The following is a 13518-nucleotide window of genomic DNA, read 5'->3' on the forward strand; positions in this document are numbered from 1 at the left end:
TGATCTGTTGAACAGATAACAAGTAATTTAAGGGTCTATATCAAACTTTTGGTTGATTTACCAAATTTGATTTAAACTTTAATATTGATACGGATTCATTAGATATAAAAATCTTGAATTTGATATTTATTAAATTGATTTTTTATTGCATTAGTAAAAAACAATTTTTATCGTGGTAATTTAGATTTATTTTGAAAAAATCTTCAATTTGATATCTGAATTTAAAAAGAAAACGAGATTTGAAATGAAAAATAGATTTTATTACATTAATTTTTGAAAAAAAATGAGTTTTAGTTATTTTTCTATAACTATTTTGCAAGTTGGTTCCCCAAAATAACAATTTTAAAAGTTAGTTCCTCAAAATAAGAATCAAGTGAAAGTTGGTTCTATTTTGATGCAATCTTCCCTAAAATAAAAGAAAAAGAAGAGATAAAATATTAAAGTAATCTATATATATATATATCTATAAAGCAGAATCATTATATATTGATGTGGCGTCTTCTAGATCCTATTTTTCTCTTTTTTCCACATTTGATTTTTTTTCCTTAGTAATTTTGCAAATTAATGTTTACATTTAACTCAAAAACCCTTCATCTTCTCTTGGTACGTTTCAACTCTAATATTTAAATCATTCAATCCCTGGTTTTTCTCTAAATCCCTCAATCTCTGGGTTTTTTTCATTTATGTGTTCTCCATCTCCATGTACGAATTATAAACTACTGGCACTCTTATATATTATTAAAAAATAGTATATTTACTAAATGACTAAACACACGAGTTTCAATCATTTTTTTAATAAATCATAATAAGAAAAATAAGATTAACCGAGGTTGTTCAAAGAAGCATAGGGTAACTAAAAGGTATCACCGTAACAATTGGGATTATGGATTTTCAGTTTATGGGGGTAGTATGAGACCTATAGTAAGGGAGAAAATTACCCGTTTGATTGAATACGCGAAGTCGGGATCATAAAAATTAGTTGGGAAATTGTGAACTTGGATTTTACCGACAGTGCAACTTCTGTACTTTGACAGTGTATAACTCATAAACTGTAAGTCAGAATAAACTTGTATTTTGCAGTTAGAAAACCCTTACTGTATACTACAACTTTCATGAAGGGTCGAAAAGCCAGTTATGACTCTAAGTGGTTCAAAACAATGTGTTTTCAGGGATGTTTGTACTGCATTCAGGATTAATATGTTGTTTTGTAAAATTTGTATAAAATATATGAATAATCAAAATGATGTGGGTGGATTCATGTATCAAAGGTAATATTGATTCTTATTAATTTAATATATAAATATGATCAACGATTCATTTAGCTAACTTCAATAATTTTAAAAAAAATTATCGTCATCACGCAACCAACAATGTCAGAAACTAGTTATAATTGTAATTAGAGATGCTGTCATAAATTAATTTGGATTTATGGAATTTATAATGATCAAGTTTCCACCCATTTGCCCCATTCTGCGCCCATAACTACCGACTCTTCGTCTTCTTTATAACGCCCATTTCTTGATCCTCTTCAATCCATCGTCTATGGAATCATCATCTTCAACAATGGATCGGGTCAACTTCAGGACTCAAATCCTAACTCGCCATCTCCAGAACCACCACATCCCCCCTACGGATCTCATCCACACAGCTCCATGTGTCAACTACTCCCCACCCGAGCTTTCTGAGCCATTGGCTAATTTCGATACAAAGTCGCTCCGTAAGCTCCTAGACGGAAAAAGCATCGATGTAATCGATCATATGTTCAATTTGATGATTCAGAGCAATTTGTTTTGTCCCAGAGAAAGAGGCGGCAAGGTGTTTGTTTCGCCGGACTTTAATCAGTCGATGGAGCAGCAGAGAGAGATGACCATGAAAAGAATTGATTACTTGAGAGAACAAGGAGCTTTTGATGGGTGGTTTTCTAGGAAGGGGGATGATGGTGAACTGTGGAGATTTGCTCTTGCTGAAACTGTTAGTGTTTTTGATCATTCGTTGGGGATTAAGCTTGGTGTTCATTTCTTTTTATGGTATGCCTAAAACCCTTCTTTATATTCTAATTTAAACTACTTTGAAATGAACAAAAGTTTGTGGCAATTGGGAAAGCCATGTTTGATATTCGTTAAAATTTGTCTTTTCCGTTTCAATTCAAATCGTCGACCCCCTTTAAAAGCATCCAATTTGGGTGCTATTCTAATTATATTCTGGATGAAATTTTGTAGAGAATCGTCTTAGTCGTTTGCTTTACTTGCTTAGTAGGTTTCCACCTAGATTTTCGCCACTTATCTGGAATCATAGTAGAACCGGTGATGATCTTTGTGAAGGCTAGGTGATATTTGAATATCCAGGTTCTTACTTACTTTTGGAGTAATCGTATATCAGAACCAAAAGACGGATTGATCAACATACAGTAGATTGTAAATTTGATTTTCTTTATATAATGTCCGTATTTTCCTAGTCAAGAATTTCTAAATTTTCCTCTGTATTGGGAATTGTTTTGTGTAATCGTGGGGTATCTGACCCGCTTACTCATACATCTGCTAATCCTATGGATCATGGAGATAACAGAGAAAATCCCCATGGTCTGAGGAGCCTGACTTGAACCGCCGACCAATGGGAAGGACTCCAGCCTTTATTTGGCATTTTAAGCTGGCCCCTAGGTTTCTGTGTTGGGGTTTATGCCATTGGCTAGATAAGATAAGACAAGATGTTTGCTTTTGCAAGCCAATATCTTTAAGTACTCACTCATATTTGAAACTTTTGTAAGATACTCATGGATATGCTTAATGTTCCTATGATAATTTCAGGGGTGGTGCCATCCGTTTCATGGGCACAAAGCGTCATCATGATAAGTGGTTCAAGCCAACTGAGACTTTTGAAGTCAAGGGTTGCTTTGCAATGACTGAGTTAGGACATGGAAGTAATGTATGTGGAAGTTGTTCAGTTTAGGGCTTTCAGGGTGCGTTTGGTACATGGACGTGACTTAACAGAACTGGACAAATGAGATTGAGGCAGGCGGATGGAAGAATTAACTTTTAAGGATTTTAATTTGACATGGGTAGTTTAGTAATTTACCACTATTGTCCCATCTCCACCTATTTTAGTGGAACAGAAACAAATTGCAGTTTTGTCTTGGTCAGGTTCTGTTCTGTCTCCGTCCAATGTGGGATGACAAGTTTTTGTACTGTCTTGTCTTGTTGTACCAAACGCACCCTTAGCATGATAACATTATGGTCTCGTGTAGGCATAATATGTTGCTTCTTGAGTTATTTTTTAGGTCCGAGGCATTGAAACAGTCACTAGATATGATGCAAGAACCGAGGAATTTATCATCAGCACTCCTTGTGAATCTGCTCAAAAGTATTGGATTGGAGGTGCAGCTAATGTAAGACGTCATTGCAAATTCTTTTGGCTTTCAATTATCTGATCTTTTTCTGCTGTGTGCTTCCATGGTTTTACAGACTTGAATGCTTTTTGTGTTTGATGTTTTCAGCATGCCACACACACAGTCGTTTTCTCACAGCTCGAAATCAATGGTGTGAATGAAGGAGTGCATGCTTTTATAGCCCAGATCAGAGACGCAGATGGAAATATATGTCCAAATGTTCGTATTGCTGATTGTGGTCATAAGATTGGTTTGAATGGTGTTGACAATGGTCGAATCTGGTATGAATTGAAATTCATAGGAAAGGTGTAGTATTTTTGATATACCAATGATAACCTCAACCCTGCTTGTGTTTCAGGTTTGACAATCTAAGGATCCCTAGAGAGAACTTGTTGAATTCAGTTGCTGATGTTTCGCCTGATGGTCAATATTTGACCGCAATAAAAGATCCAGATCAGGTTAGCATTTGTCTACTTCTTTCTTGCTCACTTTTAACCGATTTTCAGAACTTCATCATATATGTCTTTCTATCTTTGCCACACTTTTCACAAGCCGAGGGTCTTTACGGAAACAACCACTCTACCCTTTATGCACATCTTTCCCTCCTGAGGTGGGATGTACGGGTTTCATTTGGTTTGGTTTAGGCCTTTTATTGTGTGGGGTATATATGAATAGATGTTCATTTTTTTCCTTCTATTTTCTAAAAATTAATGATCAAAGAGAAAGGAAATAACATATAACATGGGAAAAGGAGGGTAGATATCTCTGATTTTTGCACCAAGAACATGTTTGCTTCAGAATTTGAAATGATTTTGAGAAAAGAAACAAAAAGGAACTTTACTTATTGATATTTGATACTTCATTTCAGAGATTTGCAGCCTTTTTGGCCCCTCTCACGTCTGGCCGTGTGACCATTGCAGCAAGTTCAATGAACACAGCAAAGGTAAGCTATGCACAGCCTTTGAGTTAAAAGAACTATGGATTGGCCTAAATTCATTCTAATAATGATTTGTGATGCTGTTTATTCTCTTCAGGTTGGTTTAGCAATTGCAATAAGGTACTCTCTGTCAAGGCGAGCCTTTTCAATTAGACCAAATGAACCTGAAGTTCTTCTGCTTGATTATCCAAGTCATCAAAGGAGGCTCTTGCCTCTTCTTGCAAAAACGTAAGTACCAAATAAATATGTATTACGTTTATAAGCTCATTTGTAGTTGCTTTCATGTTCTTTGCATCTTCTGTTGCATGAAATTATGTTAATTGTGACACTCGAAATGATGTTTTTGTTTATTATATCACCTTTGTTTTGAGCCTTTAGATATCAAACTATAGAAACATCTTTGTCGAATAAGCATACAAATTGACCCTTCGAACCATGCAATGTTGGAAGCCTTGTACAACATGTATTCGTGTTTCCTTTTCATCCTTTTTACTTCCAGTTTTCTTCAGATTATTAGGGACGATGGGTGTGAGGTGCAATTAGACTACAGATGTAAATCCTTTTCAGTTTTGACTTGCTCCCGGATTTAGATGAAATAAGTTATGCTTACATATTAGTTAATAGGGTTGTTTTGTTGGCACCTTGTGTCTTATCACTCTTTAATGGATGAATCATATACCTTAAGGGCGCGTTTGGTTGCCTCTGGAATGGAGTTCAGAATAGATTGGGTCCTTCCTGCAGATCAAAGATACATGCCACATTACTGCCTAGAAATGGAATGAACTAAACCGCCAAAGCAGTACTGTCCCGTTAATGTTTATTGTTCCTTGACTGAGGGTCGTTTCCACTCAAACATCATTGCTTATCACTAGTTTTTCTCTCCACTGCTGCCATGTTCCTGCAGTCAAATCTTTTTATATCTACAAAATGGAAAAAAGCTCGTAAAGGCATTTTGTAAGGGCATATGAGGGGGATATATTTTCAGAAGAGAATTCATAGAAATATGATATTTTGTGGTTTGATGAATGGATGTGTATTCAAGCTCTCTCTCATATCAGAGGCTGTGGCCATGGTCATCTTCGTTTTAGAAAGACTGCTATTTTAAAAGAACGTGGAGACCAATGGGATAACTGCATATGTGAAGCTTTTGCTTCGATACCAGTGTTTGTTCTTTTGACATAGGGTGTCACGTGACGTGTGCATCGGACGTGTGCAGAACTGAATTTGTCATTAGATTGAGGTCAAATGTCGATTTGTGGCAAGGAGTGAGGTGGAACACGGAGTGGAAAATGCTTCAACTATTCGAAACAGAAAATTTAGTATGGTTAAGGTTTTGATTGCTTTGATACCTTGAAGGGTTTGAAGTAATAAACATTTTCGAGGCACAACCTATCCTAATAGTATACAAGAAATGGGCTGGTGGGTAGGCAAATAGACCAGTTTGGTTATGTATTATAGATCAGTCGTTGCAGATTTATTGAAGAATCCCCTTCGTACATATAGCTTTGATGGATCCTATGTGTCACCATTTGGACATGTTTGATCAACCCGCCAATGCGTACTATTTTTGAGTTTGAAAGTGTTATCAAGATAAAATGAGATGCCCTGCTGCTACATCTTTTTTTTCTTCTTGGAATATATACTTGGTGGTTCTTTGAACATTTGCTATGTTTGTTTAAATGTTGTTTTGACGTTTGTCTTTTTCGTTGTTCGGCAGATATGCTCTGAGTTTTGCTTCCAACTACTTGAAGATGATATACGTTAAAAGGACACCTGCATCGATTAAGACTGTCCATGTTGTTTCTAGTGCACTCAAGGCTGTTTTAACCTGGCATAACATGCGAACCCTTCAGGTTGTAAATGCCCAGAAAGTTTATCTTTATTTACCAGTGTTCTAAAAAAGTTTTAAGCAGATTTATTTGGTCGAACCAACGTTCTTCTAACGCTTAATTGCCAAGTGGGGTTCAAGTAATATAATCTTTTCATACTTTGTGAACATATGAAGCTTAAAATTTCAATTTCCAAATCTCCATTTTTCTATTTTCTATCAGATTAAACTTGTTCAGGTGTGAAACAATGCCTACGTTCTTTTTCCTTTTTTTGATTAACCTGGATATCCAACCTGCTATGCGAGCCGACTAATCCCAGGGCGACCACTCGCTTCGTGGGTAGCCCGGAGTAGCCACATTTGAACCTTTGTGGCCACAAGGGGACTTTTATTCCTCTTTGGATTAACAATGCCTAACTTCAAATTCTGATCAAATGGTTGCTGATTTTGGATCAGGAATGTCGAGAAGCTTGTGGTGGGCAAGGTTTGAAGACCGAAAATCATGTTGGTCACTTAAAAAGCGAGTATGATGTGCAATTGACGTTTGAGGGCGACAATAATGTTCTTATGCAACAGGTAATGAACTATTCGACATTAGCAGGCTTGCATAGCAACAACTAAAAGTTAGGTGGTCACATAGAAGAGTTCAAAAATTTTCGTTCTTGCATCATTTTACGGTCCAAGAAAGTAGTTCACATAGTCAAAAGATAGACAATTGCAAATCTTTCCATCTCTTTGGGTCCCATCAATTCTTTGGTATGATCTATTTCTTGATCACAATTACATCCACATCATATTGAACACGATCTCACTGATGATCTGTATCATTTTATCCCCTTTGAGTGTAGTAATCTTGATTTGGATCTGTTTTTTGTTAGTTTTGAGTATTAATGATCATGGTTTGATGCCCAACTCAGATTAGCAAGGCGCTTCTGGCCGAGTTTTTGGCAGCCAAGAAAAGGAACAAACCGGTTAGAGGTCTGGGGCTCGAACACTTGAACAAACCTGCTCCTATTATCCCTTCTCAGCTCACAAGCTCTACCCTCAGGACCACTCAGTTTCAGGTATAACCCATTTTTATATGCTATGATCGTTAACAAATGTTTTAGAACAGGCGAAAAGTACTTAGAAACTGTTTTATATGGCAGACCGACATCTTCTGCTTACGGGAGAGAGATCTATTGCATCGTTTTGTTAAGGAAGTCTCGGAACACCAAGCTCTTGGAGAAAGCAAAGAACATATATTCACAGTGGTCAGACAACCCTCCCTAAATCTTTTTAATAATTTCATTTTATTTCTTGATGTAGTCGTGTCGATGATTCAAGCTCAAAGATATACTGGGTTTGTTTGGTTTGGTTTGGTTTTAGCCGTAGTGATTCTCATTTTTCTTTTTCATTTCTTATACTGTTAGACTTATCAACTTGCTGAGGATTTGGGCAGAGCGTTTTCCGATCGTTTGATTCTACAAACATTTCTAGACGTTGAAGCAACCGTTCCAGCCGGTTCTTTAAAGGTAATATTTTTTCTTAAATCGCGGTTGGTATGCAGGACAATAGAAAGAGCTACAGTTGGACATCAAGATCAAAACAATATCTTTTTGGGCTTAAGTTTATAATATTGTGGTGGATATTGTTGCAGGATGTATTGGGTCTGATGAGATCGATGTACACCACAATCTTGATCGAAGAAGATGCTTCGTTCCTTCGATATGGCTACTTATCGACAGATAATGCTGCAGTGGTTAGGAAAGAGGTGATGAAACTGTGCAGTGAACTAAGACCATATGCACTTAGTTTGGTGAGCTCTCTCGGAATTCCTGATGCTTTTTTGGCACCCATAGCTTTCAATTGGGTCGATGCCAATTCGTGGTCTTCGGTTTAAGCTTCATATATATGCATACAAATAAAGGACTCCACGATATGTTGTAAAACTTAACGAAAGTTGCTTTTGTTGTTGGTGTCTCTTTGGTTTACCATTCGTTTTGTTGGATATCCATTCGATTCTGTGAACTGTTTATTTGGTTTCTATAATCGACTGTCCAATTTTAAGCAGATCGGAGAAGGTTAAACTCTGACCTAATAAGTTATCTCGTACGCTTGTAAGACCATCTTCAATGGGGACAAACCAAATTTGAGATCAAATCTTACAACAAATTTGGTGTCATTATTCATTTACATCAATTAAAGAAGATAAACATAAATATATTAGGGGCCGTTTACCACTTACCCAGTAAGTGTTTACGGGTAAAATTTAACACTATCACTTACTTACCGGGTAAGGCTTTAGTCTACCAAAATGACATTATATGCAACAATTTACCCGGTAAGCGCTTACCATAGTAAGAGTCGTTGCCCTCACTTACCGGGTAAGACTCTCGGTCTTTGTCTCCTCCTTACCGGGGTAAGATTCTTGATTTTTATCATATTCATCCGGTAAGGTAATATGATTTGGTAAGTGCTTACCCTGATAAACGTTTGGTAAACGACCCCTTGCTTTTATTGTTTGCACACATTTTTATGGATTTGGTGTCACCTGCCATTCAGACATCGGTTTCAACACAATGGCTTTAATTTTACTTGCAATAGATCTCCAACCCGTACAATTTTTTAATAGCAAAGCCTCTTTGGTTTGAAGGAATGTTTTTAAGATCGGTTGATTTCATGAGAAGATTTAGAATATTTGGTGGGTTTGATTTATAAAATCATATTCTTGTGGATAATTTATTAAACAAACTATAAATAATTAAATTACTTTTTATTAATCGATTTTACAAAAAAGAATGTGTTCACGTGTTATAAGACATCATTACTAGTCGAAATACCAACCAACTTTATAAGATTTCTAAATCCAATGTTTGTAGGATTTTATTGAAATCCCGAGATTTTGTTTCACACCAAACGTAGCACTGAAATATAATGCAATTTGAAATCCCTGCGAGTCGAGTTAAACATATTTTTCAAGAATTTGTTAAATCAAAACCTAAAAAACAAGGTTGTTTGTTTTCCTTTTAATAGTTTCATTAAGAGGGAGTCTCTGAATCATTAAGAGATGAATCTTGTTTGGCAAAAGAAAAGTCTCCCTCTTAATGGTTCCAAAATCTTCTGAATGATTTTGTATCATAGACCTTCCTTAACCATTCAGCGCCCTAATTTCATTGTAAACAATTACCAAACAATTACATTTCATTTTGCACTATATCATGAGAGCCTCTTAAATCATTCTGCACTAAATCATTCAACAACTACCAAACAACCCCTAGTGTAAGGAAAATATTACAATCATTTATAATATCAACAGGAAAAAAAATCAAAGAAAGTAAAAAAGCAACACATGTTGCAGTGTATTCCAAAACACTCTTTGTCATATCAGTACAAGACTACTTGATCCAAACCACTTTTCTTTGGAAAGACCAAAAAGCAATGCAAATATATCAGCGCATGAATCAGAGACTCCACATCTGACTGAAAATCTCATGTTAATGTTCTTATTCTGATATGTTTCTAATGTTCTGAAACAATATCACCCAAGGGAAAGCATGCAACAAGCATTACAAGTCAGTGTACTGTACCTGGTGACGTTTCGACGGAAATACCCCTGCAGGGTTGGACTCGGTGGTTTGCTTTCACGGAAGTCCAAGTGTTCGTGTAACTAGATTCCTTTGCTTTGCCCATCTTCAATGGCGTGCGGTTTTCTAAAGTTGAAAAGGGTGCCTAATCCTTGTCCTTTGGCAACTCGTTCCATCTCCTTGATCTTGTACTTGAGCATCTCAATTTCTCTAGCCAGATCTTCATCTCGTTGTCTCAGTGCCTAGGAGATTATATCAGAAGCAAGGATTTGGTAAGATCAATGAGAATTAGAAAAAGAAAGAGGCACCCAACCATCAAGGAGAGAATGCAAGAAACAGGAGCACGAACAGCACAAAAAGTCGGTGTATATCCGTTTTTGAAACAGATAGAATGCAAGATGAAGGTATCGAAGGAGTTCTTATTTCGCACTTCCACTATCCCAAAATAAGCATAATGTTAGACTGAACACATAGGGTGCGTTTGGTATGTAGAGGGGGATTGGACAGGCGAGAGTGAGGGGATTGAAAGAATTGTGCAAAGTTTTAGAGTTTTAATTTGACATGGATAGTTTAGTAATTTACCAATCTTGTCTCGTGGTGGCTAATTATTTGAGAATCCTGAGAACCGGTGCATCATGTGCTAATTCGGATGATTTTTTTCATCTATGGCTAGGATTTAGGATATTGATTAACATATATTTGTTTCACAATGTGAACCTTTTTGGTTTATTTATAAAACAAAAGTTACATATAAAAAAGTTTCACATTATGAACCGAATACATATGAAACAAACACATTGTAGAACAAATATATGTTGATTAATACATTTACTACTACCCTTAGATGGAAGAAAATCATGTGCAATTATACTGAAGGTAAAGGTTCTCTTCTCTAAAAACAAGGGTGGTGCCTGATTGGTTTGAGCTTGGCTCCAAAGGTCAAAAGTACCAGGAGGTCACAGGTTGAAATCCAAGGAGGAATAAAAATCCCCTTGTGGCCACAGAGGTTCAAATGAGGTGACTCGGTGCTATCTGCAAAGCAGGTGGTCGCCCTGGGATTAGTCGGCTCGCATAGCGGGTTGGATATCCTGGTTAATAAAAAAAAAAAGGTTCTCTTCTCTCATATCCATGTTTCTGTTCCACCTATTTTGATTTTTTTGTCCCACTCGGTCTTGTCCTATACCAATCTACTGTTGTGCCAAACGTGGAACAACAAGTTTTTGTTCTGTAATATCCTGCGTATCTAACACACCCGTATAGTCTAATGGAAATGTTTGACTAGTCAAATATCTAAAAATATCCCTCCATAAAGGAGAGAAACATTGAGGGCCAGAACAAATGGTAAGGGTATTTTGTTGTCGTTATTCATGGGCGAAGCTAAGATGACTTGTCTTGGATGAAGCTTTACCAAGAAAAGGAAATGTTGTATTTTTTTGGGCAGATGGAACATTTCATTTGTAACATAAAGAACGGATTAGGTTCGTTATCTCATAATAAAAAGAACATAAAATAAACCTCAAGTTCTTGTTTACGAAGCGCTTCCTTCCTAGCTTCTGATTTCGAACTTCTTTGGACCTCAAAGATAACAGCAGTTCCTGCAACCTGTATATTAGGGATCAAGTGGTTCAGTGTGAAATATGCACCATTAACTCCAGCTAAATCTGTGGAATGTCTTTGTTCATTCGATTAGACGGATGTGTATATATGTATTCAAGGAAAATGTTAACGGAATATTACAGTGAACACAAAGAGTTCTCCAAGAAGATCTGCAGCAGCTTGGACAGCTTTATCCTCGTTTAGAGGGCGAATAGCGACATCCATTGCATGACCATATATGCGCCTTTGCAACTTTGTCGTGAAACGATGATTAACCTGTATGATATTGCCACAATTAACATATGGTTGTAACAAACTATATATACACAGATATAGAAGAAGATTGAATAGAACGTATAAAAACAATAATGAAAACGATAACAAAAGTTTTAGTTCCAAAAGGTCAAAAGTTTATTATCAAAAGTAACCATTTTATTGCTTAACAAACACGGTGCTCCAGCTCTACTAGCAAGTAGCAGTCCTTGTAACGATTGTGGTCTAAAATGTTGTTTGACAGGCTCAAAAAGCTTCGTCTAATTTAGAAGATCAATCCTTATGATCTTGTTCTTAAAGATTTCTACTTGTCTATGGATGATATTGACGCATAGTGATGTCCTCGCCCTTCTTATTTTCCATTGTTCGGTCATTTCTCCTCAATACATGTCAGAACATCCCTTCTCTCTTCAAGGGTTTGGAGAGTAATCTGATGGGTTTCACATATTCTCACATGGTCTTAAAGCCAAGGCATACCTTTCTAGGGACACGACACTGTGGGGCAATCTGTACCAGTCTCGGACAATCTATGTTGTCTAGCCTCCGTTGCCAGAGGCGTGATGAAATCCCACATTTGCTAGAGTTGGACCCTTTCTCCTCGATATTTGTCGGAACCCCCTTTTTTCTCATGGGCTCGTTTGGAGAGTAATGTAATTAGGTTCCACATCTTCTCAAAGGCCCATTTTGTGTAGCTATTAACCAGGGATTTTCTATAACACACTTAAGAAGACCCCTTGCACAGTATGTTTAAACTAAATCTTTTGAACAAATGTTCCTTACTTTTTGTTGTTCTTGATCTCAATAGTAAGACTTTTATTCACAAATGAGGTTAGAACCCTAATTTTACAAATAAATTGGGTAACATACACCATTTCAACAAAATGGGTGTTCTAAGAAACCCTCTTGCATAAAAATTGAAAAAGTTCAAGATCAATCCCACACACAACAGAATGAACAGTATCTAAATTCGCAAAGAATAATCATCAGTCCTTCCGATCAACAACTAGATTTCATTTTCCCAAATGTGCTGAAGTTTCCAACTCAGAGTAACATTCATCTTGATATCATTCCATGATTTCTGATAATGGACTTCAATTGTGGAACATGACGAATTTTGCGTAATCTTACCTGGGCAATGTTGATGATGGAGTGGCGGAACTTGGGATGACGACCAGCTTCTTTCTTGATACGTTTGGCGATTGGTTTGCAAAATGTTTTCAGAGCAAGTGTCCCTAGCTTCGCAAAAGGTAATATCATCACTCAAAGTGTGCGATATGTGATGCCCACTAGGTGTTTGATGTTTGGTCTCTGAGAATTGCAGGCAGAATCGTCGTCAAACCAAAGAAAACACAGTTCGATTTGGAATCGAGTTCTTTGAGCTTTTCATGGGTCCGAAGAATCCAGCTTCAACGAGTAGATCACGCAAAGTTATCTAAATGAATAATTGCATCACTACCCTCCAAGAAATAAAGTTCCCACTTTTTCCCCCAAACTCATAAATACTGTTTTCCTTCAAACTCAAGATCTAACAAGTATTACAAAATTCAGCAGTCTTATTGACAGGGATCACATATCGTACAGTTTGAAAGCTAGATAAACTTCAACAGTTTCATCGTCAGGTCAGCCTCCATTGACTTTTGGTTCAAAATTATAAGTTTATGTGCTCACGTTGGAGAAGTTAAGGGGCTGTTTGTTTGGTTCTTAATGGTTACATTAAGAGCCAACTTCTTAATCGGTAAGAGGTTAAGGGTGTTTGGCAAAAAAAAAGAGGCTCTTAATGGTTACACAACCCCTCTTAACCATTTTGCATATGAGGCTTCACTAAACCCTTCAGAGTGTTCTTTTCCAATTTTGTCCTCTCCCAAGCTTTCCTCACACGTCGCCGGTCTTCACAGCACCTCCCCCACCCTCTCGTCGCCGGTCTTCACAGCCCCTC

At 36.9% G+C, this 13518-nt stretch overlaps 2 protein-coding genes across 3 annotated transcripts; one reads left to right on the forward strand and one right to left on the reverse strand.

Moving 5' to 3' along the window:
• Window positions 1-1501: 1501 nt before the first annotated feature.
• LOC112512460 (acyl-coenzyme A oxidase 3, peroxisomal-like) lies at window positions 1502-8175 on the forward strand. The gene is made up of 13 exons (XM_025118439.1): window positions 1502-2027; window positions 2805-2922; window positions 3275-3382; window positions 3491-3663; window positions 3741-3840; window positions 4251-4325; window positions 4417-4547; window positions 6037-6172; window positions 6604-6723; window positions 7065-7211; window positions 7296-7400; window positions 7560-7661; window positions 7787-8175. Exons 1-13 carry the CDS (start codon window positions 1543-1545, stop codon window positions 8027-8029), a joined length of 2043 nt encoding a protein of 680 aa, XP_024974207.1. The 5' UTR covers window positions 1502-1542; the 3' UTR covers window positions 8030-8175.
• A 1279-nt stretch (window positions 8176-9454) lies between these two features.
• LOC112517845 (OPA3-like protein) lies at window positions 9455-12998 on the reverse strand. 2 transcript variants are annotated; one of them, XR_003069767.1, is made up of 5 exons: window positions 12711-12998; window positions 11451-11585; window positions 11229-11315; window positions 9717-9955; window positions 9455-9609 (listed from the first exon to the last, which is right to left on the reverse strand). XR_003069767.1 is itself a non-coding variant. In XM_025125218.1 (4 exons), exons 1-4 carry the CDS (start codon window positions 12837-12839, stop codon window positions 9797-9799), a joined length of 510 nt encoding a protein of 169 aa, XP_024980986.1. In that variant the 5' UTR covers window positions 12840-12998; the 3' UTR covers window positions 9455-9796. The 2 variants fall into 2 exon arrangements, 1 of the variants encoding a protein (XP_024980986.1); XM_025125218.1 differs by having other exon boundaries at window positions 9455-9955.
• Window positions 12999-13518: the final 520 nt, after the last annotated feature.

This window comes from Cynara cardunculus (assembly GCF_001531365.2).
Source record: "Cynara cardunculus var. scolymus isolate 2C chromosome LG 1, CcrdV1, whole genome shotgun sequence".
Taxonomy (NCBI): Eukaryota; Viridiplantae; Streptophyta; class Magnoliopsida; order Asterales; family Asteraceae; genus Cynara; species Cynara cardunculus.

What these genes read in the sequence shown, in the direction of transcription:
- LOC112517845 (XM_025125218.1), bottom strand. Translation starts at nt 12,839, where the DNA reads ATGATATTACCTTTTGCGAAGCTAGGGACACTTGCTCTGAAAACATTT. An exon ending in CCATCATCAACATTGCCCAG is followed by an intron (nt 11,586 to 12,710) that starts GTAAGATTACGC and finishes AATATCATACAG; the next exon opens with GTTAATCATCGTTTCACGAC. An exon ending in GAGAACTCTTTGTGTTCACT is followed by an intron (nt 11,316 to 11,450) that starts GTAATATTCCGT and finishes CCTAATATACAG; the next exon opens with GTTGCAGGAACTGCTGTTAT.
- LOC112512460 (XM_025118439.1), top strand. Translation starts at nt 1,543, where the DNA reads ATGGAATCATCATCTTCAACAATGGATCGGGTCAACTTCAGGACTCAA. An exon ending in GGTGTTCATTTCTTTTTATG is followed by an intron (nt 2,028 to 2,804) that starts GTATGCCTAAAA and finishes TGATAATTTCAG; the next exon opens with GGGTGGTGCCATCCGTTTCA. An exon ending in GTTGACAATGGTCGAATCTG is followed by an intron (nt 3,664 to 3,740) that starts GTATGAATTGAA and finishes CTTGTGTTTCAG; the next exon opens with GTTTGACAATCTAAGGATCC.